Source organism: Ascidiella aspersa, chromosome 6, assembly GCF_963924565.1.
Source record: "Ascidiella aspersa chromosome 6, kaAscAspe10.2, whole genome shotgun sequence".
NCBI classification, from domain to species: domain Eukaryota; kingdom Metazoa; phylum Chordata; class Ascidiacea; order Phlebobranchia; family Ascidiidae; genus Ascidiella; species Ascidiella aspersa.
Genome location: NC_139452.1, coordinates 8,418,712 through 8,446,310, shown reverse-complemented (window position 1 = coordinate 8,446,310; position 27,599 = coordinate 8,418,712). Strand labels below are relative to the sequence as shown.

General features: G+C 36.4%; 2 protein-coding genes across 2 annotated transcripts; one reads left to right on the top strand and one right to left on the bottom strand.

Annotated features, from left to right (window-relative positions):
* Positions 1–5,088: 5,088 nt before the first annotated feature.
* LOC146139506 (sodium- and chloride-dependent GABA transporter 3-like) lies at positions 5,089–16,307 on the top strand. Its single transcript, XM_083392470.1, has 12 exons — positions 5,089–5,209; positions 5,717–5,848; positions 7,351–7,594; positions 7,930–8,062; positions 8,615–8,749; positions 8,971–9,074; positions 9,562–9,655; positions 10,231–10,374; positions 10,786–10,923; positions 12,595–12,801; positions 13,821–13,997; positions 16,191–16,307. Exons 1-12 carry the CDS (start codon positions 5,089–5,091, stop codon positions 16,305–16,307), a joined length of 1,746 nt encoding a protein of 581 aa, XP_083248596.1.
* A 2,010-nt stretch (positions 16,308–18,317) lies between these two features.
* Positions 18,318–26,960, bottom strand: LOC146139505 (sodium- and chloride-dependent GABA transporter 3-like). Its single transcript, XM_083392469.1, has 12 exons — positions 26,840–26,960; positions 26,119–26,250; positions 25,317–25,560; positions 24,650–24,782; positions 24,254–24,388; positions 23,602–23,705; positions 22,778–22,871; positions 21,858–22,001; positions 21,159–21,296; positions 19,731–19,937; positions 18,905–19,081; positions 18,318–18,431 (listed from the first exon to the last, which is right to left on the bottom strand). The coding sequence occupies exons 1-12, from the start codon at positions 26,958–26,960 to the stop codon at positions 18,318–18,320; spliced, it is 1,743 nt and encodes a 580-aa protein (XP_083248595.1).
* Between the last annotated feature and the right edge of the window lie 639 nt (positions 26,961–27,599).

Below are 27,599 nucleotides of genomic sequence, written 5' to 3'. Positions count from 1 at the left end.
GGCCCTGTCCTGTGGGATAGATTAAGATTCATCCCTTCCCCAAACAAAACCAAGGTTAGATAATTTAATAAAAATATACTAGGATTCGCTATTCTGGATTCGTTATTCTAGATTCGAAACCTATTATTCTAGAATACCTTGGGATTCTACTTTGCACATCCCTACTTATAAGTTAGTTGCATTAAAGTCAACTGTTAAACTATTAAAACTTGTTTACTTGTCTGTTTCGGAGCGATATTTTAAATACTAAACAACACAAATATACCCTCTAGCGAGCAAACTACTTTTTAAGCATAAATAGGTGTAAAACTAACAAGTTTTTACATTTTTATTTATTTATTAAAAGCACAAGTTCAAGCTATCGTAATTTCATTATTGCAACACTGCAAAAAGGTATCACAAATGTCCCAGCGTAAAAAATGCCGACAGCTAAACACAAAATACTAGCATCAAATGTTTCAACACATTGGATGTCCAGAAATAACTCGCAAAGCTTCTAAACTGCAGCTTATTTACAGTTTTAAACACAGTTTTAACTGTTTCTGGCATAATCACATTTTTGATAGCTGTTTTACGTTAATGTTCAAAGCGAAGCTCAGACCGACGGCGCAACTGTGCAGATTGTGGGAAATTCTATTTTATTTATTGCACTCTTATCTTCAATAAACAACTTCATTAAGAATAATTATAGTTACCGTATTTTTCGGGCTTAATATAGGAGAGCTTCCAAACAGCCACCTGATTTAGAATAATTTGTTGTCATTTAAGTATGACGTCACAAAAAAGTTACAACATGACGTCACCAAACATGTAACTTAAAGAGAAAAACACTAGGAGAGCACATCACCTGATGTCTGGTAGTTTGCTTTGTCGGATCGTTTGGCTTCGACGCAGACGCCAGACTGACAAAGTTGATAGACCAACACAACGTTTGTTAATGTGAGTCTTACCGAGTAAAAAACAATGATCCAATCGGGCGCTTTTGTTATATTGGAAGCCAGGTTGAACTATATGTGCTGTAGAGTGTAACAAGGTAAGGTCTTCTTAACTCTGTGAAGTTAAGTTTACAATAGACATACAGCTAGCCTTCAGGTTATGTGGGAAGGTAAAAGCTTCGCCTCAAACTTAAAATAAAGAGTTTATCAACAGGTTTTTTTTTGAGAATCAATCTCAGTGCAGACATTGTATGGATTTTCCCAGGTTTGCAAACAAGTCATTTTGAAATGACTTAAGTTCCTTTCAAGTCATTCGTAAAATAAAATCCGGGACTTTTCGAATAAATAACAAGTTAAGTCAAGTCCAAGTCATCAGATGTCCAATCAAATCCCAGTCCAGTCAAGTCATTTGAAAACAGTAAATTAATTGCACTTAACCCAAGTCATTGCAACACTGGTTCATACTCTAAAAGTGTAGCCAAATATAGTATTGACGACTTTTTAGCTGCGTTTTGATGTTCGATTTTCCGCTGTAACCTAGCATTTTACACTACCCAAATGACATTACGCATTGACCATAATATAACCGGACATCCTCAAATATGGTGTCAATTGACGGAAAATCAACTCATTCAGTCCATATACAGATGCATCGCCAAAGCGCAGACTAAAACCTCGATAGTTTCTGTGTTTAAACGAGCTAGTCCGAAGTTTGGTAAATCTATAGGACGGATTTTAAGGCTTTCAAATCACGCTATACATTCGTACGGTAAGTTTGTGAAGATATGTTTTATTACGTGCTATGTTGAAAGCAGTTTTAGAAAAGAAAAAAATATATTTAACAAAAAATTTGGCGTGACAATGGTCTAAATAACACCAAGAGCGTGTATATTAAGTCATAATGCATTTAGTAACAGAAATCAGGTGAATCATAATTTTGGACCTTCAAGTTCGCTATATATAAGGCTCGAGGTTGCCTAAAATGACTATATAGTGTTGTAGCATTAAAGGATCCCTCGGTTTTGTTTGTTGTGACTGAACTCTACAGCAAATCACGCAGCATAACGCTACGACATTTTTCTTCAGGGGTTTGATGAAGTGTTGGTGCAAACTTAACGGAAACGTTAGTCCAGCATGCATGACAACATCGACGCACGAAAATGGATTTGATCAATGATAGACAACCGCAGCTGTGCCGATAACTTTTATCGTGGTTTTCTTAGTCTGTCGAACCAAGACCGACCATAATTAGGTAAGTCGGGCGACCGTTTTAATTAGTTGAAAGGGTCAGAATACAGACTTATTAAATAATCTATATAAAGTCCTTGTCTGTACAATAGTCCAGATAAGATGGTAAACCCTTTTGTTGCGGTGTAATTGGGTTTCGCCTGGCATGTTACATAATATCGCTTAAAGGGCTATGTAAAAGGCGTCTTACGTCTATGACATGTGTATTGTGTAGCGCTAACATTGACTTTTCTGCCGATCTGAAAAAATATCATTGATAGAACTTTAAATTCAGTAGATAATGAAAAAATACAAAATGATGAAAAAATATTAGAAAATCGTATCAAAATATCAGAATTTGTACAATCCTCATTTTAATTAAGTTTCAATAATCTTATCGTTTTGTTTCTGGTGGGTTTTTAACCATTAGTATTTTTGCCAAATAGTTAAATTTGGCAAGCGAAACGATTCCAGCATTTACAAGAAAGCACTGTTGTTGCCTTTAAAACTATGCGGAAACGACTGGGAGAATACGCTTAGCAAGTAACAAAAATTTAATAACGTGGAAAAATACTAGCAAAAATACAAAACGGGCCACAACGCGAAAAAACACTACCAAGAACGGCGGAAGCACGAAATATTCGTTGGGCGTGGCGCGCAGACAGTGCAAGGAACTTTATCGTGAATGCCAGAACCAGCAGGCAAAGTCTAATTTATCGCTGCAGCAATAGCGAAGTAGACGATATGCTAATTCAATGTTCTAGGGCAGGCGTCTGCAAATAGTTTTTGGCAGCGTCCAGCAAAATAATTTTAGTGGGCCCCAAGAGCCCAAACTATCGCGAGCCAAACACTTCGGAAGCTGATTTTGATTGAAAGACGTAGTATACTTTGAGCGTTGTTGCACTTTATAAACAACTTGTAAAGTAAGTAGGCTGCAAAACAAAAACTTAGCGTGTCTCAATTTACAAAGATAAATCAGCTCCGCTTGTTTATTTTTTTGAAAGGTTTCGATAGCATCTGTAACATGACTCAGCTTGAAGCCCAAACGAAAATGTTTGGCTTGTGAATGTTACAATCGGATGACAAGGGCGATTTAAGAACGAATTTATTTCTTAATGTTCCGATGGAGTTTCAGTCTTTTAAACCCAGCCATATTTGATAATTAGCTTAATGTAATAATCGCTGGTTATAGGTGTAATATTTGTTGATGCGCGCAAACATCCGATGTCTCGCAATCCTTTAAGTAAAAAAAAATAACTGAACAGTTAGTACAATGGGGGAGATTTTGTTTAGAAGCGATAAGCATTTTAAGACATGATGTTTTCAAATTACGTAAGAGCGCAAAACCTTTGCCCAGTCATATCCACAAATGCGGAAGGAAGAACAAATTTAGTGTATTTGGTTTTAGTTGACAAAACTTGTCTTTGACAACAAAATGGTCTAATTTTTAGGGCACCGGCCTAATATGGCTCGCGGAATTCTTGTTATTGGCCCGCAATATAGTAAGGCGGGAATGGTTTTCTAACCCACGATTTGCGGAAATCTCTTCTAGGGTTGACAATAAAACTTAAGTTTAAAAACCGGAGTAAAACCTTATCAGACATGTTTTAATGAATATATATCTAGTCTGTACTGGCATCGCCAGTTCCTGTAAGTAAAGTGAAACACATATAGGCCTACAGAGCAAAGTAATAATAAATTTAATAAAAAAGTAAAAAAAGGCAGTACAGGATTAGGTAAAAAAAATCGAAACAGCGTATCAGAAAATGGCTTTTTGAACAGTCATCTAATGCAAAGCAGCGCCGCGTGGACAAGACAATTAACCGGACCTAACATTTAATCAAATTGAGTCGAGATATTAAGGCAAAAATGGAAAACGAGGCGTGCTTAGGGCACACTTTGCGTAATGAAAGGTGTAATCTAATCCGAGGTAAAATCATTTTTTGCATGTTTATAGTGGCATTTGTTTCTGATAGCTTTCATATGTTGTTGACCTTTTTGGTAATTCTATCATTACTTTGCTATATGTATTTTATTTTCCCTATACAAATTTACGAAGTCAGTGCAGGCGAAATACATATTCCTTCAAGAATGTCTGATCCTGTTTCTACTAGGGTTTTTAAACACCGAGTTTTGTTGTTAATATATGCATCAGCGGAACAATCATCAACAAGCAGAAACCTGCTGCCAAAGGTTTTTTATTTCATAAATATACGCCCTTTTGTATCTATATATACATAATATATATATATCTATTGTAGGGTTAAACGATAGCTTGATAGTACAAAAGAGTTCAAAATCCGGCGTTACTTAAAAAGTCTTCAGAGGGCTTTATAAAAGTCTTTGTATGTTGTCTTCTATGAAACATAGATCGCTAGTATTGGTGTTTTTGCTTTGTCCTTTGTTGTACGCTCTCTGCGTAATTATGTTGTTTGAGATGAGTCAAATGTAAAATTGGATCTCCCTGCTCATTTGTGTCGGCATCCAGCTTCTGGCGTCTGACATTTTACTGCAATTAGCACTAATTAAAATATTTAATTATTTTGTTGGTTTATTTCCTAAAACATTATGATAATAAACCGGATAGGAAGCAATGTGTTCGGGTCTATACCCATTATCTAATTGTCATTATTCTTGGTAATTATGGTGCTTTGAACTATTTTGAATCTATGTTACTTGCGGCTAATAATGAGTTCAGGCGAGATGTTGATATATAAAATATTAATGCAGTCCAAATTGTAACCTAAATATAGGAAATATGCGACCAGCAGATTTCCAGCGGCGACTTTACGGCAATTTGAAACCTTGTGTTCAGCCGATTCGCAAGGCTTACATGTTGATTGACATTTAACCTACCGAGTAAGGGACCTAATACGTTTATGCCTATCCTTTGATTGCAGATATCTTGTGTTTTTTTGTTTATAAAATGGCCAAGGCAAGGCAGACGTGGAGCAACGCGATTGACTTCCTGTTCACTGCTGTGGGCTTCAGCGTCGGGTTGGGAAATGTTTGGCGTTTCCCCTATCTCTGCTTCAAAAATGGCGGAGGTGAGTTTTTCCAATGGAGTGTGTTGCGATCGTTGGTAAAATACAAGGAATTTGTTGTCATGTGCCACACAGTTGTTGACTTGGAGTCAGCACTGGAAAGAGCTCTACCACTTTTGTTTGTTCTTTTTGGTTTATATTTGTATAAAAAAGTATATTAACTAATTTTGCATTTGTTAGGACTACTGCACATCTATTCTATGTGGACAACATCACTGAACGCCGAAAACAGTAGCTAGGTCTAACGAATATTTAAAGTCAGTTAATTTTCAACTTTTTATTTTTTCCGAACATAACATAAAGCGCTTAAAAAACTAGGGAGAGACCCATTCACACATTTTTACGAAGACAAATCACAATGATATTGTACCTACTGTTAGGGTCTCCCGCTAAACAGACTGGTGAATAATCCATTGTTTTACAATTACATGATTGAGAAGCCACTTTTAACCGATCATAGTTGGTTTGCAAAATATTAACTATGCTGTTTTTAAACGACATTGCTTTAAGGGGCTTTCCTGATACCGTACCTTATTTTCGCCGCTGTTCTGGTTGTCCCGATGTTGATATTGGACATCGGAATAGGTCAGTACAGTCAAGCAGGACTACTTCAAACCTGGAGCATCATTCCAATTTTTAAAGGTAAGGGTTTTTTCTTGGAGTATCCACTATGTATCTTTTATACTACCAAGGTCTTGTTTGCAATCGTCAGTATAGTAACGGAGTTTAACATGCCATAAAGTCAATGTTACGAGACAAAACATTTTCCGGAAGGCAATTTTCGAAACAGTCCAAAATAAAATTATTGACATCAATATTGTTTAGGCTTTGCCTTACAGGTCTTTCACTTTACAAAAGTTGGTCATTTTAAAACCACCTTCAGCCTAAATCTAGGCCGTGAACTAACAAATTGTTCCGTATATAATAAATCACATGTGGTAACTCAGTTTGTAAGTTTGATCAAATGGAAAACCAAGTTTTCAGCCGGACCCCAAATTTAACAACAACTATAATAAAATGCGACCATGTGTAACGTGATAACTTTAAGCAATCCTAACGTGAAGTAGAAGTTGTGACTCTTAAGCTTTACCAATGTGTCGATAAGCCCTGTGGTTTTCAAACGCTTATACACTGTCGTTGAAATCTATATATCACCATTGCCCACCTGCAAACATAATCACGGGAAGAACGCCAGTTTTTATAAATACGTAAAACAAGTACACTAATCGCAGTAAAAGGCGTTTTTTCACTGAAACAAATCAGCTAGATAAAGTTAACTTTAAACAGCTTTTTAGCATTTGGAGTCATATTCGTCAGGTATAACTGCAAATCGCTTGGTTTGCTAATATAAAGGACATTTTTTTGTTTTGATGCAATAGAAACACGGCATTTATCTTCGTGGACCACAATCTTTTGCAAATTGTACGAGGGCCATACAAAGCGAGCAGGGGCAGATCCAGAATTTTGGGGGGTTGGGCATTTTTAAAGAAGATGACGTCACAAAGTTATGAAATACCGTCTTGTCATTAAGGTTTGGTCGATTAAAATGTTAGTGTATGATGACGAGGCTTAGTAAGCACAATTAACGATTTTCACATGCTCGATATATAATGGCAAACTTGTGGTCATTTCGCTGAAACAAGACTTTTTATCATAAATTGTATTTTGAAATAGTTTGAGTCAAACGCGGCAAAAAAAATTGAGACACACCCGTTTTACTCTCTCTATAAATATAACAGAAAATCATTTATACCAGGCGGTAAAAATGCATTTTGTGCAAATAAAGTCATTAAAGAATTTCCTGTTACGCACGGCTATCACGTGACCAGCTTCCACAAAAAGCAGCCACCCATAAGAGCTCCCCCCCCCCGTTTTTCTGAACGAAGGATGTTTGTGGTAAGGATAGATTAACATACGACAAAAATGGGAATAAAAATAGGTAAATTATAGTTTGATTTTAGGTGATCTGCGATTGGCAGAATATGTAAAAAAAAAATTTGGACATCACTATAGGGGCCTTGTTTCAAACTACCCCAATTTAGATGCTTAGAAATTCATAGAATAGTGTTTTTCCCAATTCAAGCACATGTATTTTTCCGTAGCGCTGCCGTACTAAGACAATTGTTTTCGTTTTGTTTTTTCAGGAATAGCTCTGTCTCAATTTCTAATGCAATTTTACCTCGAGTGCTTCTATCCGATTCTTTTCACCTGGTCGTTGAAATACCTGGTTAACTGCTTTTCGGCTGTCCTGCCCTGGTCCAGTTGCGACAACGATTGGAACACGAAGCATTGCGTTACACCAAGCGATGTGAAGAACACTACTTTTGGCGCGAACTCAACTCTCGCAAGTTTGAACGGAACGTCTTCGGCCGCTGAAGAGTTTTGGAAGTAAGGAGGGGGCGTGAAGTTTATACTTTAAGTTCAATTCAATAATCTACAAGGTACTTTTACTGCTTTTGAGGTTTTGCGGTAATTTACCACTGACACGATACTGTTTATATTTCGGGACAAGGTAAGGGAGGCAACAAATAAATATTCAAAATCAATGATCTGCCGAATATAGCTTTAACGTTATATGAAACGTGGCATGCTAGTAACTATAGTTGTATAGGAAATGTTCCGTGCCATTCACATAAGGCCACCAAATCAACAATATCAGGACTATGCAAATAAATTCGAATTTACAGGATAGATAAAAATGAATGATTTATTTGGCTAACTAGATACGAGGTTCTTGCTTTGTCTTCCGGCATTGAAAAAGTTGGAGGATTTCGTGTGGACCTGCTCATCTATCTCTTTGTTCTTTGGCTTCTCTTCTATCTCTGCACGTTCAAAGGCATCAAGTGGTCGTCCAAGGTGAAGTTTACCTTACGTATCCAAGTAGCAGACTTAGTTTTACAAAACACGGATTTAAAAAAAATCATGCCAAAAAAAGCAACTAAACTTACCTGGTGGAAAATCGCTTTAAAAGAAGGCTGCGGTTTCATATATTTTTTATTATTTTTTCACCAACTATTAAAGAAAGTAAAAGTTATGAACGTGCAGTAGCAGTCTTCTTCCCATTGGCCGAAAATTAGGCCGGGAAGTGTCAGTATATGTTCGGGCCCATTCCTCGGACAACCGATCTCCGTTTAAAGAGCCAGTGCCGCCACTGAAGGTAGGGCCAGAATTGAACTGCGCATAGACAGAAGGTAAACATTTCTACCTTTTTGTTTATGGTGTTATTAATCAGAATACTTCTCGCAGCGAAAAACAGCAGGATACTTACCGCCGTTAAAAGACTACCTTATATATATATATATATATATATATATATATATATATATATCTTTTTCACTTGTCAAAGTATTTTGTGAAGGTTTGAACGTTCACTTTTAGTCGAAATCACTTACATAGAGATCCTTGCAGGTTGTGTACGTGACAGTGACCCTTCCGTTTATTCTCATCGCTGTTATTCTCGTGCGCAGTGTGACGCTGGATGGCGCCATTGACGGGATAAAGTTCTACCTGATACCGGATCTAGCAAAGCTGAAAAACCTGGAGGTTCGTTCCACAGTTCAGCGATAATAATCGTAATTCGTACGATAAAGATAGAAACACATTTAAAGCCAAACCATCCTGGTAAAATCAATTTAAGCTGAATCTTTAGGACATTAAAATTATTTTTTAAACATCAGAAGCAACCGCTTTATATACTGCAGGCGTTTAACTGGTAAATAATTTCAAACTTGCGTGAATATTTTATCTAATGTAACTTCTTCCAGGTTTGGGTGAGCGCATTATCGCAGGTTTTCTACAGCAATGGGCCAGGACTTGGGGTCTGGGTGCTACTGGGAAGCTACAACAAGTACAACCACAATCTGTGGAGGCAAGTGAAAATAGTTCCGAACGTTTGCGTACAATATTTTGAATATTTTTATAAGAATGGCAAATAGCTTGATGATGAATTGCAAAACCAAAAAGGTTGAGTAGACCATCTTGATAAAGATGTTTCGATATCATTTTCAGTAAATGTTATCTGAACCGTTTTGGCTTTGCAATTTACTATTAAGCTACATTTCAGATCCGTGCATAGTGTACCCAACTGCACATAGGTTTTGTGATTTTTTTTTTAAATATACCGGCTTGGAACTATATACACATGATTAGTTGGAAATACTTGAAACTTTGTCATTAACATGTGTAAGCAAATGGACATAGTGTAACGCAATCAAGCTCTACTATTTATTTTATGACGCGAAAAAAGTTTTCTCCTTTCTGTTTTTAGCTTCCTTTATTGGGAGATTTCGTACCTGGCAAATGTTTGCCTTATCCAATGTAGGCAAAGCAAGCTTTAAATGTGTGTATATCAACAGAGATTCGTTCACGATTGTCATCATGAACCTTCTGACCAGTTTCACGGCGGGTTTTGCCGTGTTTTCCACTCTCGGGTTTATGGCCAAATACCAGGTGACTTTTTCACTTTACTTTCAATCCATGCCGTCCAAATATAGTGCCGGGCATTGTAGTTACTTCAACATTTTGATAGCAACAATCACATTTTTTAAGCAAAAACGTGTCTGATTAGATCAATACTCGATATCCAGTGGTTGTATCGGTTATCGTCCGATACTAGAGTGGATCAGTGCCGATCTGATACCTATCTTATTTGTACTTTACATCCGTGATTTGCGATGCAACGCAGGGATTTCGACCTTGATATGTAGATTTGTCAAAAATATTATAGTTTACCGCTGAAGGTAACTAAATATTTTAACGCTAAACCAAATTTTGGTGTAATAACGGCAAAGTTACATTTTAACGTTTTAATTTAAATATTTTGTTGGTTTAAGTTAAGTAATGCCGTCATTTATCATGGGATCGAATCACGCTACGTTTTGTCTGAAATATAAGGTATTGGTATCGGATTAGAATGACAAGTATCTGCCATCCCAAGAAACAACCGTAAGAAATAGATTGAAGATAAAAAAAAATGCATTACCATTGTATATAGATTGCTATCTGAGACTATGTGTTCTTTTAAGAACACAACGATAGAGCAAGTGGCATCCTCCGGACCTGGACTCGCATTCATCGTTTATCCGGAAGCGATGTCCCTGCTTCCTCTTCCTCAACTATGGAGCGTTCTCTTCTTCGTGATGATTATCTTCCTAGGATTCGACACACAGGTGATTGGTTTACCTCTCGACCAACTTCATTTGGCTTGGAGCGTTCAGTCTTTTAAAAATTAAACTGTTCCCGGTTGCGGCAATAATAAGTTGCTATCTTATACATACTTTACATGTACGATTGCAAAGCTGAACCCTATAAGTATAATTGTTGCCGGGTTAAATGTAACAAACACACTTTTATAATCTTTAAATTATGTTTTTGCTATACAAATTACTGTACCATCGGCTTTTAATAATAATCGGTTGTTAAACCTAATTGCGATTTCTAGTTTTTTTAATCAATAGCTTAACGTTTCAGTCACATGGGTGTGATATACACTTTTTTGAGTGTTATCTTTATTCACAACTACCGCGCTACAGGCCTAATTAGATAAATGTGCACAACTTTATTACGAATTATGCCTTTAGTTTGTCCTGCTCGAAACACTAGTCACATTGCTTACCGACAACTGGTCAACGGCGAAGAAACATCCTTACGGCAGAGAGATATTTCAGGCGATTTTGTGTGTCATACTTTGCCTTGGAGCTTTACCGATGGTGACAAACGTGAGTGTGTTTTATCAAAAAAACACAGCCCCATGGAGGGCTGTAATGACTTAAGCAAATAATAATTTAAAGAATGCACATAAGCCACTGTTTTTAAATGACTTGACTCAAGTCTTTGGGCAAACTACTTTACCTGATTTAAATCTTTCAAACTTATGACTGTATTTTCATACTTTATTAAATATGGAAAGAACTTGACACTTAGTGTGGCAAACCAATCACTTCAAAATAATTTTGAAAAGTCAAATTCAAGTCTCGAAAAAATAATTTTGAAAAGTCAAATTCGAGTCTGGTTGAAATTATGTCGATCTTGACAAATATCAATTCAAGTACAAATTGAAGTAACGTTATAAGTCAATCAATGCATGAATTTTAGACTTTTGACATTGCTAAACTTATTTGATTGCAGACAATGTTGATCAATATAAAACACAAAAAAACAGCATAAAAAAGGTTTCAGCTAAGGGTGTATGATAATATTGGATCGGAGCCGATCAGAGGCGTAGCTAGGGGGGTACGGTGGGGTACATACGTTCCCGGGCGCCAGGGTAGAGGGGCGCCAAAATGAGGCTTACAAATGCCAAAATGAGGCTGCTTCTTCTTTAAACACAATGTTCTATTAAATTTGAATTGTTTTTCCGTACAAAGTAAGGTATATTATGTTAATGTAATAGAAAATGTGATTAAACATCGAAGAGGGGGCGCCAATTTTATAGTTTGTCCCCGGGCGCAAAATAGACTGGCTACGCCTCTGGAGCCGATACTCAATGGCGAGTGGTAGTATCGGTCGTTGAACGATACTACGGCGGTTAGGGCACCGATCAGATACCAAATTCATAAAAGATTGTCTGGTCCAACGCACCGGTTTCTACTTTCAAATGTCAATTTATCTCAAAATGTTAAGTCAACAACTGAATATGGCTAAACTGCTTAACGCTCAAGTAAAATCTGGCTTCATAATCTGTTAATAATTCCTTTGGAATGTTTTAATTTTATTATGTATTGCTTATTTGAGGCATATTTATGATTTGCTATCGGATCGGGCCGCGATACCTTTCGTCTAAAATATCGGGTATTGGTATCGGAATAAAAAGGTATCGGACATCCCTGATTGAAGTTGTATAATATAGGGCAGTGGTTCCCAACGCATGGGTCGCGACCCAAAGTTGGGTCGCCTGATTATTTTGGGGGGTCGCTTGTTTTTCAGGCATATTGTATCTTTTCACAAAACTGGAAATCATAATCACAAAATATGAAAACTAAACAGCGAAACCGGCTGAAAGTTAAAGCTGGCATCGGTAACTCTATATGCTCAAGCAAAATAACGCCTCGATTTCAAAAACTCACTGAGAGCAAGCGAGCACAACTATCTCATTAGTGATATAATAAACATATTATTTTCGGAAAAAGTAACTGCCTTTGTAATGCAGTTTGTTTGCAACGCAATCTTGTATTTACTTGGGTCGCAAGATTATACAAAATTAATTTTTTTTTAAATGGGTCGCCTTTAAAACGTGTTGGGAACCACTGATATAGGAATACATGACACCGTGTCTACAAAGTAGCTCAAATAAACGTTGCTGAATTAAGTCATTATAACAAAGGTGTCTCGCAAGTTTTATACTTGTTGCTTTTCGAAATGAGTGTATGACCACAAAAACTTACATTCAGGGCGGAGCTTACGTGTTCGAAATCTTCAACCAGTATGCGGCAGCTGGATGGTGCTGGTTCCTTATTGCTGGTTGCGAGTGCGTAGCGGTGGGATGGTTTTACGACTTTGATCGTTTCTGGTCTAATCTGGTCGATATGGTCGGTGAACGGCCAGGACGGATGTGGCTTAAGTTGTCAATCAAGTACCTTGGGCCCATGACATGCTTCGTAAGAACCAGTTTATTGTGTTATTTAATCATTTGCGATTAAAATTTTTTGACTGTTTTTCGTCAGACATATGGGCTTTTGTATGCCGCCAATTTCCAACACAAAGGCAATACGTTTCGTCTAACATCTAGCTCAGGTGCCATGTTGTCAAGTTTCATTATTCAAACTAATATTTATATTTAAATATTTCATATTTCAAACTAATATTTAGCTTTTTAACCAAATAATTTCCTCAGCCTTTTCGAATACATTTGAACACGGGGAGATGAATTGCCGACTTGAATCGCTGAAAACTAAACTCTTGGTGTTCGACTAACAGACCACATATACGTTAAAGGTGTAAAGCCTTTTTTTTTATTTAATTATTGTTATTATTATTATTATTTTTGAATGCAAAAACTAAATCACACAGCTCAAAAAAACAAAATGTCAACAGCACACAAGATCCGACGCCTTAACAGAAAATAAGCGCAACTTTACACATTGCTTGCGGAAACAATACTGATTGGCAATCAGCTAAACAAACGAACACGCAGTACGGGATGCTAAGAAATAAAGTTGCTTAAAGACTCTGTCAAACACTCAAACGCTATAGCGTTTGTAAATCAATAGGTGATAACTATAACTGTGAAGGATGCCTGATATAAATGTGTTTAAACCTTATCAAACATATCTAATGTAACTTAAATGCAATATGATGACCAAGACGAAGTTTATCTTTTTTTAGCTCAGCCGATATATTTATGCAAGTATACCCATATAGAAGGGTGAGTATTACTGTTCTACTTTTGCTGTCAATACCTTTTATATGGTTTTTGTATCTTGTTATTTGCTTCGTTTGCTTTTGTAAAGTTCCATATTGATCTACAATGTTCTTTTCGTATCCATGCCTAATCCTGTGCTATACTGGATTAGGTTATGTAACCTTATTTTGCATTTAGCTATTATTTGTCGCAAATGTTCTCAAACATTCTAAAAGTTGGCTGAAATTTCCTAATTATTACATAATTTATTTTCAGGCTTTTTCCATCTACCTTATGTCAGGAATCAAACCCCTGAAATACAACGACTATCTGTATCCTGATTGGGCGCAGGCCATCGGGCAAGTCATAAGCGTCAGCACGACAATCTTCATTCCCGGCTTTGCCATCTATGTGCTGATTAAAGCTTGTCTGAACGGATCGCCGTTAACCAAGGTTAGTCGTATGCACAGTTGCGCAAAGTGGTAGAATCGAGTGTTATTTTTCAGTGTTTGGATAAAGTTACCTTTAGAAACCTTTGCTGACAATATTGCTTCCTTTTTCTTTCTTCTGGTATAGCTTAGTTAAGGTAACGTAAAAAGCCAAACGCTTGCTAATAACTAGTAAAGCTGCCTAAACAAACAATTTTTTCGTTTATTAAAATTTTCCTGGTTCAAAGTTTTTTAATTTTAAAAGTCTGCATCGCCGTTTAGGAAACTGCTAAGTTGAGGTCATCTTTTACCACGTAAATCTTTAGTTTATAAGAATAACCACAGTATAAGGTAGAAAGCGATTTACCTTAAGTTACCGCCAAAGGTAATTTTGGACGTAAGGCAAATTCTAACTCCTCGCCTACCATAGCCTTTTGTTGCGCTATTGCTTTCATATAAAACAACCATGCAACAATTGCTGCGGTAGCTCGTAACAGCTTAAATTCGATGGTTGACGGAAGCAGAAAGCGGAAGTAATTCCACACGAATGTAAACTATCAACAAATCACAACTTCCAAAATGTATTGTGGATGCTGTGCATTTGGTTGCGCAATTTGTAAGTTGTGTTAAAGTTGAATATGTGGATTGCCCTGATCGCCGCTAATACTTTTGTTCTTGTATGTTTTTCAATAGTTATATTGTGGTCCTCAATTAATAAAGCAGCATAATAAAAAGGGACGTATGATCTTTTTAGCCTATTTGAAAATTAATTGTTTTTCAATCAATTTTAATGTTCATGTAAGTTTTAAATAAAACAAAAAATTTAATTCCCTTTCCGCCGCTACAAAGTAGGTTAGAGGCCTGCAATGCAATTCGTATATACGGCCTATGAAGTATATTCCAGAACAGTGTGGTCCAACTGCAGGCCCGCGGGCCAAAGTTGGCCCGCGAGCTCCGCTGTTTTGGCCCGTGAACTGATAGTCAGCTTTGCTGCAATCTAGCAATATCACTTCAATTTTTGTTATTGCAATGAACAAAAAAACTTCGTAAATGATCCTTTGTCATTTCATAACTACCGTAGCTGAACAAGGGTGTACATTTCATAAAGTTATGCCATAGGCCAGCGGTTCTTAACCTGGTGATCTTTTGAAACAAGATACCTTACTGTTTAAATCAATGTGTCGAGCACGAGCAATTTATCGTGTGGCCTATATGCGAAAAGCCTCCTGAATTTACAGTCTAGCGCCAATTCAACCAATTAAACTAAAAAATTGCACGCTTTACTATTACAACACGCTTTACTATTTTCAAATTGTCTAAGTGATATTTAATTGAAAATTCCGAATTGCTTTTTGTAGGGGGGCGAAAGGCATTGGAAAATTACCAAAGGAGGTGCGGCTGTGAAAAGGCTAAAAACCACTGCCATAGGCTATGTATAATTTGTCAGCAATAAGCCTATATAAGAATCGCTATTTAAAGACATTGGCCCGCAGGATAAAAAAAAATGTTTTTGGCCCGCGATGAAAAGAAGTTGGACCATGCTGTTCAGAACATGATATTATAATGGAGCCTATAACGCATTAACCTCACAACTACTAAGGTCTTTCAATAGTTAAAAGAAACTTATAGAATGGAATAAAGCTAAATTATTCTGCCGTTCATTTTTTGACCTCGTGGTAATTCATGGTATGCAGAGCGTGGTAATTCTGTACTGTTAATGATGTTTTGGAATTTTTCATTCTGAACTAAGTCGACAACACTTTTTTTCGACAACACTTTTTTTGCTTGACAATCGAACGAATCCGACTCCATGGCGATCCTATACTTTGTTAAATACAAGCGTTTTGAATAAACCTCACATCGTTACCTACCATCATAAAAGAAAATTAATAACTTTATGTTTTTTGTACGTCTGACAAATTTGCTTGAAAATGGCAATTAGTGTATTCACTGCTTGCGGCTTTTCGTAATACCGTTTGAGAAACGGCTCATTTTTCTGAAATAAAATATTAATTTAGATGGGATAAATAAGGTTAATGCTCACAACTTTTTAATAACAAGACATTTTGTTAACGTAAAAGAGATTAATTGCTAACTTTTCCTACTATAATTTATCTTGTACCAAAATCCATGTTACATGTTATTAGGTTAACTAGCAAATAAATCTTTGTTTTTGTTTCTTATCAGTAGCCTATTTCAAACTGTATCTACTTCGAAGGTTCTGCGCAGGCCTGATATGGAAATAAAACGCCATGGAGCGCCAACGAAGAAAGAAGACTGCGAGGAATTTCTCGAGCTAAAGTCGGCGAGCGAAGACATAAAGATATCGTTTTAGGATATTGTCGATCATGGCCGTCTAAAGAAAGCTCATATTTTTATGAGCCGGAGATTTCCTTCTTGGAATGAATAATTTGAGCCAGTTCAATGGTTTTGCAAAGTTGCTTAGTTGGCTTTGTCACAAAAGATAATAAATCATAGCCAATAGAAATCGTTTATGCGTGCTAAAAGGTGCCTGACATTATTTGATTAATTTTTGATTCCCCCTACAGTGTTGTAGCAACTATTAGATAAGTTTATATACAGTACAGTATAGGCGTAAGTATTTTTTGGGTTAACTGGGGTAGGCGAAAAGCATACTTTTAATTAAAATAAACCTAACAACGTGAAAGAACTTTAAGGTAATACCCTTTTCCATAGATGCTTCATTTACACAATGCATACTCGCCAATTTGACTTGTATGTTCAAATTTTGTGTTGTGTGCCATGTTGTATTGATTACCATGATCACTAAGACACTAAATTGGCAGTGTTTCCTCAGCTTTATGACTACTAAATGTAAGGTGCGTCTCTCTATATAGTTAATAATCATAAAGAAAGTTTAAAACTTCGTTACGAACAATAGACAAGTTCTGACATATCAACCATTTAACATAGCGGCCTACTTTTACTAACCCTGTTGTCGCGACGGTTTCTTTTTTTAAATCGAATTGTTTTCCTAGAGTTGTCTAAGCCAGCGGTTCTCAACCAGTGGGCCATGGCTCACTGGTGGGCCACAGACCAATTTAAAAAAAGCTAGATTTGGTTTCATTTGTGTCACTATATTTAATTTTACAGGAATAATGGCTTGGGGAGGAATAAAAAATGAATGTAAATTTCTTATATAGCCGCAAGTATGTCACAAATGCACAGTTGAACAGATAATCTGCTTTAAAATATGCTCTGTTGTGTTTTGTTCTAAACCTATTTTACAGTTTTTTCTATCATAAAAATTTTATTGGGCCACAGAATTTATTTGCAACGTAAATGGACCACGAAAGAAATAAGGTTGGGAACCACTGGTCTAGGACGAGAAGACTATAGACTGATAGAGTCTATATTCAGGCAAAAAATCAAAATCGAACCGTGTCCAACTTCTCTATGCATAGACAAACTATAGTCAATTTCTAATCATTCACAATGCTGAATTTGAGCTTATGTTATTAACAAATTAAATTGCACCCCACTGATTATTATAAATGTAAACTCCGTTGCCGCCAGTCACTTGTTTAGCCTATTTAGGATCAAATTGACCAATGAAGACCAACAAAGTGTAATTTTCCTAAGTTTGCTGGATAATATGCAAAATATTAATTGCAAAATAAATCGACCAGCTATGCGAAATCGGGCAAACAGTCCCTCATAGAATAAATAAAAAAAACTGTAGAATTGTTTTTATAAAGGACTTCGCTCCTAAAGTAAGCCGAAATTTCAATTATTTAGCGCCAACGCTTTGTGAAAGCTTTTTGCACCCCCACTCCAGTTGTTGTATATTAATGGTAGGATAAAACCAAGCAACCTAGCATAAAGTTTGTTTCTTTCTGGTACATTAAAATGCGGCGGTAATCATGCTAGATTCAAGACAAACGATTTACAAAAATCACCGAGAAGTAATCTGGATGAGGCAATTTACTTTTAGTAAACCTATCCGTTTATGGTATAAAACACAGATCCATCCACCGAAATGTAGCTCACTTACAAAAAGAAATTACATATTTTGTGAAGTTAAGTAAATGGAACTGATCTCAACTTATAACTGGAGTACTGGAGTATAGGTATCATTTTGACCTTCTTAGTAGAAACTAAAATGATGTTAGTTATATATTGATTTGAATACTTTTATATCCTGCAATTCAATATGTGGTATATTCACCGTTTCATTTTTATTTAAAGCGATTTATCTAATAATAATCGAAGTGCAGCAGTTTTGAAGATAAAAAAGCTTGTGGTCCAGTGACCTTTGTCAAGTTAAACACTGCTGGACTAACTGAACTACTTCTTTGCCGAATGACAGGCATTCCACATAATTCTAAAAAGTCATCGTAAAATCGTCGTCTCCTGATTTCATCTCAAGAAATTCCTCTTCCGCTTTTCCTGTTGCTGATCTTTGATGCTTTCTCTCGTTATCAGGCTTGCGAAGAATCTTTAAAATTAAGCAAATATTGTTACAAACAACTACTGATTTATCTTTCCTTAAAGTAGTGGCCCTCACTAAGGTACTTTGAACCTACAATGCTTGATCCCGTTTCTATCGAAAACATATTTTCATTTCTGCAATAGTCGTGTGCTTCAAACTTATGTTTTATCTCAATTAAATTCTATAACTCATATGGCTAATAGTTCCACGAAAGAAAAACAACAACTGTTATCCATTAGAAGCACATTTCAAGTTGATATTTACAACATTTGGCGGACCATTCAGACGTTCCATACCAACCTGCCTGCTTATTTCTGCCAAACCTAAAAAATAGTAGTTCGTCCACAGTAAAATTTTCTCTTTTTGCTGCTATTCAGTATTGCATAAAGCCAACATTGCGCTAACAGCGAGTTCTTCGCTGCAATTTTAATTATATAACAACATTTAATCTCAAACAATAAAATTTCCAAACGTCTTACCAGGGTTAACGACGATCCGTTCAACCAAGCTTTAATCAGTGCGAATATGGCAAATCCAGGAATGAAGATTGTCGTGCTGACGCTTATGACTTGCCCGATCGCCTGCGCCCAATCAGGATACAGATAGTTGTTGTATTTGAGGGGTTTGATCCCTGACATAAGGTAGACCGAAAAGGCCTGTGTAAAATGGAAATAATATATGTTTGACCAAATCTTGTCTAATACTCATACATTTATAAGTAAAAACTTATAAATTTAAACAGTTTTTTTTTACCCTATAACAGGAGAAAGCATGTTTTAGGTTGTTTTTTAACACAGTGGACAAGGCAGTATTAGATCGTATTTCACTGTAAAGAAATATGTTTATCATCGAGTGATACGTCAAGTCCTAAGTGTAAATAGACAAAGCCATAAGTATAATAAGACTAGTCAATAGAAAGAGAGTGGCCCAAATAATAGATAAAAGATTCATTCTTTTATTAGCAAACGTTTCGGCAATTTCTTTTGCCATCATCAGTGCAGTCAGTAAGCAAAAGAAATTGCCGAAACGTTTGCTAATAAAAGAATGAATCTTTTATCTATTATTTGGGCCACTCTCTTTCTACTGAAGATAATCAACAGATCCGTGTTTAGTGTTCCTAAGACTAGTCAAGTCATAGAACTTTCAATTAGTTTTTGTGATTACGTCTTCGCATGGCTTCTAATAGAGGTTTTAGACTAACGATATGACATTTCTGTTGACACTCTCTCAAAGCCAAAATGTTTCTAAAAGAAAAGCTAGACTTGATTCGTTTATGATTTCAATGTAATCATAGCAGACTCTTACGAAGCAAGTCATGGGAGCAAGGTACTTGATTGACAGCTTGAGCCAAATCCGTCCTGGCCGTTGACCGACCATATCGACCAGATTGGACCAGAATCGATCGAAGTCGTAAAACCATCCCACCGCTACGCACTCGCAACCAGCAATAAGGAACCAGCACCATCCAGCTGCCGCATACTGGTTGAAGATTTCGAACACGTAAGCTCCGCCCTGAATGTAAGTTTTTGCGGATTTTATTTTTGGTGAATTATAACAAAACAAAAATAAATGTTTTTCACTGCATTGCAACAAGGGTAATTATTCAGTCCAGTGTGTCCAACAAGACCTTAGCAAAGGCTTGCTTTAGTTTTATGTGTCAGAGAACCTTTTGCACAATTTGTAACATAGTGCCAAAATGTCTTCATGAGAAAGCACATACACGTGTGTAATCATCGGTACAATTGAAGCTTAATTAGCGATGAATGAATTACTGCGAAAACTGCGATTGGAATTTGTGTTTAAGTAATTTTTAGTCAGTGTTTGCAAACGCTAGATCAAGGGTCTCAAACACGCGGCCCGCGGGCCGCATGCGGCCCGCGAGAACATTTTGTGCGGCCCGTGTAAAAATTTTGGATTTCCAAGTATTTAACAATATTTAAGTGCCACATATCTTTTTTTATCAGATTTAAAGTAAAAATTCACTCTAAAATTGCTTCAAAAAACTGAAACTATACTCACCAAACTTCACTGTCATATCACTTTCAAACGCTACCATTTATGCGGTAAAAGATCTACTATTACGTCACATTGCCTATTCAACTCTGTACAGTTGTTCATTGTCGAGTTGTAGGCTTTGATTGTTCTAGCCTAGTATTGAAATAAATTTCTATAGCTTAAAAAGCTAAATTACACTTGTCTTTTGCTTCAAAAATGAGAAAAATCACAGACGAAGGAAAAGTTTTTCAAGATAAGTGGGAGGAGTTATATTTTGTCACCGCGGTCAGAGGTACTAGTTATTGCCTTATTAGCCGGCAGAAGATCTCTGTTATGAAGAAGTATAACAAGGGTTTGCACTTCGAAACAATGCACCGCGATAAATAATATGCTTACCAGGGCAAAGTAAAAAAATATAAAGTTAAACCAGCACTTTGCAAACAAAGAATTTTCTTTGCCAATATTAGGCAGTCCACATCTGCAAGCAACTCTAAGATTTGTTTCTGCTGACAATTTGAAGCCCAATATCGATATCCCTGTCCTTGATAAACGCTGCCAGTAAAGTAGCCAGAACAAGTAACTATAGCCTAAAATCAGCCTACACGTGTTTATATTTTATTGTGTTCTTATTTATTGTAAATTGCGGCCCTTGGGCATTTTACACGTCCTCATTTGGCCCTCAGAGCAATTTGAGTTTGAGACCCTTGCGCTAGATGTTCCTTATGAACAAGCACTTACGTTTGTCACCATCGGTAATGCGCCAAGACAAAGTATGATGCCGAAAATCGCCTGAGAAATCTCTCTACCGTAGCGATGATTCTTTGCAACTGACCAGTTGTCGGTTACCAGTGTGACGAAAGTTTCCAACGTGACAAACTGCAAGGAAAAGTAAACTGTGTTTCAATATTGTTCAAATACAGTAACTATTTAGCAAAAGCGTCGAGTTTCCAAAAATAGCACAACTTATACAGAGCACGGCATACAAAGCTGCGGCGTCAATAATTTGAAAACAGGGGATCAAATTTCACGTTGCAGTTTCCGCTATTCATTTCAGTTTGTAAAGCATACGTTGATAGCTTGTCGGTACATTAAAAGTGACAAGAAAGCTCGCAAAACAAACGTTTCCTAAGCCATAACACATTCCTGAGTGTGGCTTTATGTACTTCTTAGTGTTAAGCAAACTTAGCTCCCCTTTTTCGGCTTAAATATAAATATGATTTTTATATTTAGTAGAACTTTTCGCTGTACAAAGTATTTTGCTATGTGCAAGTCAAAAGGTTTTGCCTGCAATATACTTATAGGGTTCAGCTTTGCAATCATATAAGTAAAGTATGTAAAAGATAGCAACTTATTATTGCCGCAACCGGGAACAGTTTAATTTTTAAAATACTGAACGCTCCAAGCCAAATGAAGTTGGTCGAGAGGTAAACCAATCACCTGTGTGTCGAATCCCAGGAAGATAATCATTACGAAGAAGAGAACGCTCCATAGTTGAGGAAGAGGAAGCAGGGACATCGCTTCCGGATAAACGATGAATGCGAGTCCAGGTCCGGAGGATGCCACTTGCTCTATCGTTGTGTTCTTAAAGGTAAAAGCGATAAGTTAGTCTCAGATAACATTAAATCCATGCACTGCTAAGATATTCCTCTTAATGTGTATTACATTAACTATTCAAAAAGACAAAGCTTTGTCTAATCATGAGCAAAAGATTAATCTTTGTGTGAATGTCCGCCAAAGGCACGCAATTCAATCTAACATGTTTTTCTTTACTTTTGGGATATAAATATATACACTCTTGAGCTTTAATTTGTTATAATCGATTTGTGCGCTCAAGGCCTGTACGACTATGGTCTCGTAACCCAAAAGTTAATAAACAGTGCGTCAAAATACCATGACCTGTCGGTTAAATTTCCAAGGGCGTTGCACATAAGTTTCCGCTTTGAATTTAAACTAATTTCAGTTACAAAATGCTTCCAGATATTATTTTCACATGACATGTGTATTCGAACTCATTGACACGAAAAATTCAGCAATTGTTAATGATTTCTTAAATTAACAAATAAATAAACAAATAGACAAAAAGTATTAAAATTCCTATCGTTGGATGCGTCCCAAGTTCACCAAACAGCGATACAAACAATTGAATTGTTCAGACCTGTGTTATACACTACAGTGCCTCTCGTCATGTGACTGAGAACCTAACTCAGAAAAATGGGACTAAAGCGACCTCGTATGACGAAAACACGCATATTTCAGCCAAAATATTTCGCCAAGCTTATAAAGTACAAGATTGTTTTCGTTAAAGGTGAAACTGTTAAAAAGCAGAAACTGTTAAAATAAAAGCGCCAAGTTCTAACCTGGTATTTTGCCATAAATCCAAGAGTCGAGAAAACAGCAAAACCCGCCGTGAAACTGGTGAACAGGTTCATGATCACAATTGTAAATGAGTCTCTGTGTAAATGACAAGAAATACAGCGATTTATTGCATGATATGCTTAATTGGTGTGTGCATTAAGCCAAGGACAAATACTTTTGAGGAAAAATACTTATACCTTAATGCAGTGGTTGGCAATCGCCGGTCCGCGGACCGGCACCGGTCCTCGAGGAGTTCATTACCGGTCCGTAGCAGGGTTTCCAGATGACATTTTCATCAAAACCCGATTTTTTTTATTGTAAAATCTAACTCCTCGTACGTACAATATATCAAAAACGGGCCATATATAATGTTTTTTTCAAAGTTCAAGCGTGCTCACCCTAAAGTGCAATAGAATTAAATCATGCAAACATTGTTTATTAACAATGTTGATGTTCAGACAGAAAATTTTCGAATAAACGCATGCATTTTAATTGGGACACAAGTTGTGATAAATTTCCTTTACAGAACATTTATTTTTTTAAGGCCGGTCCTTGACAAAATTTCAGTTTTAAACCGGTCCGCAGTCTAAAAAAGGTTCCCGACCCCTGCCTTAATGCATGAAAATATTCTTAAATTTTCAGTGTTGAAATATGAATCATCCAGAGGACATTTATTGCAGTAAATAGACCATATTTCGGATGACATTGCGCCACAGATTTATGGAACTTTACAAAAAAGTTTGAGATTTCACAAAGTGGCAGCATATTTTAGAAAATACGTTTCACTCGAAAACACCAGCTTGTATTTAAAACAATTTTCACTTGCCTCCACAGATTGTGGTTGTACTTGTTGTAGCTTCCCAGCAGCACCCAGACCCCAAGTCCTGGCCCGTTGCTGTAGACGACCTGAGACAAAGCGCTCACCCATACCTGTTATTAATTTATCAAATAACCCGATACAATACCAAGACAAGTATGATCTTTCGAATTCAATTATGGACATAAATTCTATAAGTACTGTTAACCTTTTAGTGTTTTTTTTTATTAAACACTGCTCCTAGTGGCGCGCTTTGCCTCTAGCAGAAACGTGTCTCGTTCGTGTCCTTCATTTCATACGTGACCGTGTTTCTGTTAACAGCTACTTTTGTTGCGGTGCAAGTTAAGTTTTATATTTATTTTTATGTTGATTAAGTGTTGGTAACCTCTGTTTGTTTGTTTTATTAGAATTAAGAATAAGGAACTAAGTTGTTGTAACCATCATCGTGTTTATTGACTGCTAATAAAGACTTCAGTCGACATCAACTTTCAGGTACGTTTAATAAAATTTGTAATTTGCTTCGTATGCTTTTACTCTAAACTTTTTAAAGCCATTCTTTTTATCAGCCAAAGAATTGCAACACGTTTAAATGCTGATTGCGATAAACATAATAATTAAACCTTTGAATGCCAACTTTCGAACTAAATATTGTTGAACGAACCTCTGGGTTTTTCAGTTTTGCCAATTCAGGTATAAGATAGAACTTTATGCCATCAATAGCTCCGTCTAGCGTTGCACTTCGCACGAGAATAACGATGATAAGAAAAAACGGAAGTGTCACCGTCACGTACACCACCTAAAAGGTATTAAAAAAATAGATTTTTAACTTGGAAAAACACAGATTACGTTCAGTAATATTTGCAACGAGGTAGTTTGTTCAGTTAAAACCTAACATTGTGAACATAACTCAAAAAACATATTCATGGTATATTTAAACATGTACTGGTCTCGACACAATCATGTATATTAACATGATGCTATTTACCTCTTGATTTAACTGACTGACTATCGGCAGCTCTTATTTTGTCAGGTATTTAAGTGTGTCGCTACACTTTACCTTGGAAGACCACTTGATGCCTTTGAACGTGCAGAGATAGAATAGAATCCAAAGAACAAAGAGATAGATGAGCAGATCCACACGAAATTTTCCAACTTCGTCAATGCCGGAAGACAAAGCAAGAACCTCGTATCTAGGTACATGAGGGCAACGAATGAATAACTTTTTCCTGTAATGTCAATGAAACAAATGACCTAGCCTAGTAATGTTAATCAAAAATGAAGCAAATGACCTACAGCTTTGAAATATTAAAAAATAAAAAATAAATGACCTAGCCTTGTAATGTTAATAAGAAATGAAATGAATGACCTAGCCTTGTAATGTTAAAAAAAGTGAAATAATGACTCAGCCCTGTAATGTTAATAACAAATAAAATAAATGGCCTTACCTTGCAATGTTGATAAATGTTCTTAAGCGTTTATTCCGCGTATACGAAATGTGGGTACAATCGTCTGTCGTTTTAAAACCCTTACTAATACGCTCCGGTTTGTATGATATAAAATTTGGTAAAAAATGAACCAGCAATTTCCCATTTAACGCCTTATATTGCTGGTCCACGTACGATAGTTATTATCCAGCAAGAAGTACATTAAAATATAAATTTTCCGCGTTCACTCCCTTGGCCCGAAAAAGAAACATACCATTGTACCAGTGAAGAACCACCTACTTCCAAAACTCTGCAGCGGCCGAAGCCGTTCCGTTTGAACTTGCGAGAGTTGAGTTCTCGCCAAAAGTGATGTTTTTCACATCGCTTGGTGTAACGCACTGCTCCGTGTTCCAATCGTTGTCGCAACTGGACCAGGGCAGGACAGCCGAAAATGAGTTGACCAGGTATTTCAGCGACCAAGTGAAAAGGATCGGGTAGAAGCAATTGAGGTAAAATTGCATCACAAATTGCGACAGTGCAATGCCTATAGACAAACTTGATATTTTAGCCTATACGAATCGCAAAGCGTTTCTCCTATGACTGCCTATTTTTCAAACCAGTGTTTTCCTACAATTTATCTCACGGAGCCCCGCTGGACCTCTAACAACCAAGCGAGGAAAGCGAGCTTTGTTTTTTTGTTAGAACGTTTTTTTTTTCTGTAATGCTTGTTTATATTCTTTAGTGGTCGCTTCACCTTTACACCACTGGGAATAATTGGCCGAAAGAAAGCTAAATAAGGATGAAATACACTCAGGGTTATGGATAATCCACTCAGGGTTATGAATAAGGGTGCATAATTTAAGTGGAGAAGAACATTTCATTGTTTTAACCATGTAATTTAATTAAATTTCCCTTTATTGCTAAAATCTGTAGAAAGTATTAATGTACTTGAAAACATAATTGTTATTATAAATTGGTTTATAAAAAAATAATTAAATGTAACTCAAAATACTTACAAAATTAAAACTGTATTTCTTTTTAGTTTGACTACCTGGCATTGAGTTTTTACCACCCAAGGTATGCAAATTACCATCTATACTACCTTTAAACAGTGGAATTCTGCTCCAGGTTTGAATAAGCCCCTCTTGGCTGTGCTGACCTATTCCTATGTCCAATATCAACATCGGGATAACCAGAACGGCGGCGAAAATAAGGTACGGTATCAGGAAAGCGCCTGAAAAACAAATTGATTCTACGTTTTTAAACTACGACAAATAATTTTAAGTGATTTCGTCATTCACTGATCGAAATGTAAATTTTTCAGCGGAAGGCGCATTTGCTTTGGCCATTACAATTACAATAAGTCTGACCATGGTAAAAATTCTTGCAAAATTTTCAGTCTAAATGGCATTAATTTCAATAGTTTGACAACATCACTGTTCTATACAATAACATATAGGGTTGTGCGCATACAATATCAAAACGTTAATAAATCAAAACAAAAACGATATTGAGCCTAATTGCTGATTTTGGGCCTTTCGTGATATTATATCGCGCCTAAAATAATTGAGAATTCCATCAATGAATATAAAATGAAAATCCTTGCGGGAGTTTCTAATACCGAGACGATTGCCGTTAACTCTTAAATACAGTAATATATATGCCGTAACGTGAATTACATTAGTCCACCAAACCGTTGACGTAACGATTTAAATTTCGAATAAAAATAAATTACTACTATATATTTTAAGTCTGAAGGGCATAAAAAAACATAATACATTACACTCGAAACCAATCAAAATCTTTATAAGATAACTACAAACCTCCACCGTTTTTGAAACAGAGATAAGGAAAACGCCAAACATTTCCTAATCCGATGCTGTAACCCACGCCAGTGAACAGAAAGTCGATGGCTTTGCTCCAAGACTGCCTTGCCTTTGCCATTTTTATCAATAAAAAGATTTTCTTTGAGTTGGACCAAAATCTGAAAACAGAAGCCTTTAACCAGCGATTCGCCAACGGAGGTCCACGGGGGTTTGTGAAAGTTTCTGAATTTGTGGCATTATTTATTATGAAATATTATATTCCAACACGTTTGTCCTTTGTTTGTACTGTACATGGTAGGTTTTGCCACTGGAACTTTTCATAATTATTTACCCTATACTCTGTTGAACATAAGGTTTCGTCGGGAGACATAGTAAACTACAAGTTTAGATAAAAACAATTAGTTGGGCCCATGACCGCCCTTGGGTAACAAACTTTTTTAGCTGTCGAACCGCTTAAACCAGTACTTATACAAACTGCGCTGCAAACCATCTTTTGAATAAACATGGTGTGTCACGGTTAATATAAATTTTAGCAGGTAAAACTTTTCCACGTCCCTCAGTTTGGCCACAACTGATCTAAACTTTACCATTATTTAGTTTACATTAACAGTCTATTATATTTCAAAATTTGTTGCCGTTTTTCTTCAAGTATCGAAATGATTCCATTCTTTCCATGGCATACAATCAGTAGCTGAGACTGTTCATCTTAAATTCATTGTTTAGAGTTTAAAAGCCGGTTTCATAGGTTTTTTCTCCT

What these genes read in the sequence shown, in the direction of transcription:
- LOC146139506 (XM_083392470.1), top strand. Translation starts at nt 5,089, where the DNA reads ATGGCCAAGGCAAGGCAGACGTGGAGCAACGCGATTGACTTCCTGTTC. An exon ending in TACAACCACAATCTGTGGAG is followed by an intron (nt 9,075 to 9,561) that starts GCAAGTGAAAAT and finishes GTATATCAACAG; the next exon opens with AGATTCGTTCACGATTGTCA. An exon ending in TTGGGCCCATGACATGCTTC is followed by an intron (nt 12,802 to 13,820) that starts GTAAGAACCAGT and finishes ATTTATTTTCAG; the next exon opens with GCTTTTTCCATCTACCTTAT.
- LOC146139505 (XM_083392469.1), bottom strand. Translation starts at nt 26,960, where the DNA reads ATGGCAAAGGCAAGGCAGTCTTGGAGCAAAGCCATCGACTTTCTGTTC. An exon ending in GATTTATGGCAAAATACCAG is followed by an intron (nt 22,002 to 22,777) that starts GTTAGAACTTGG and finishes TTTACCTTTAAG; the next exon opens with AACACAACGATAGAGCAAGT. An exon ending in TTGCTCCCATGACTTGCTTC is followed by an intron (nt 19,082 to 19,730) that starts GTAAGAGTCTGC and finishes CATTTTACACAG; the next exon opens with GCCTTTTCGGTCTACCTTAT.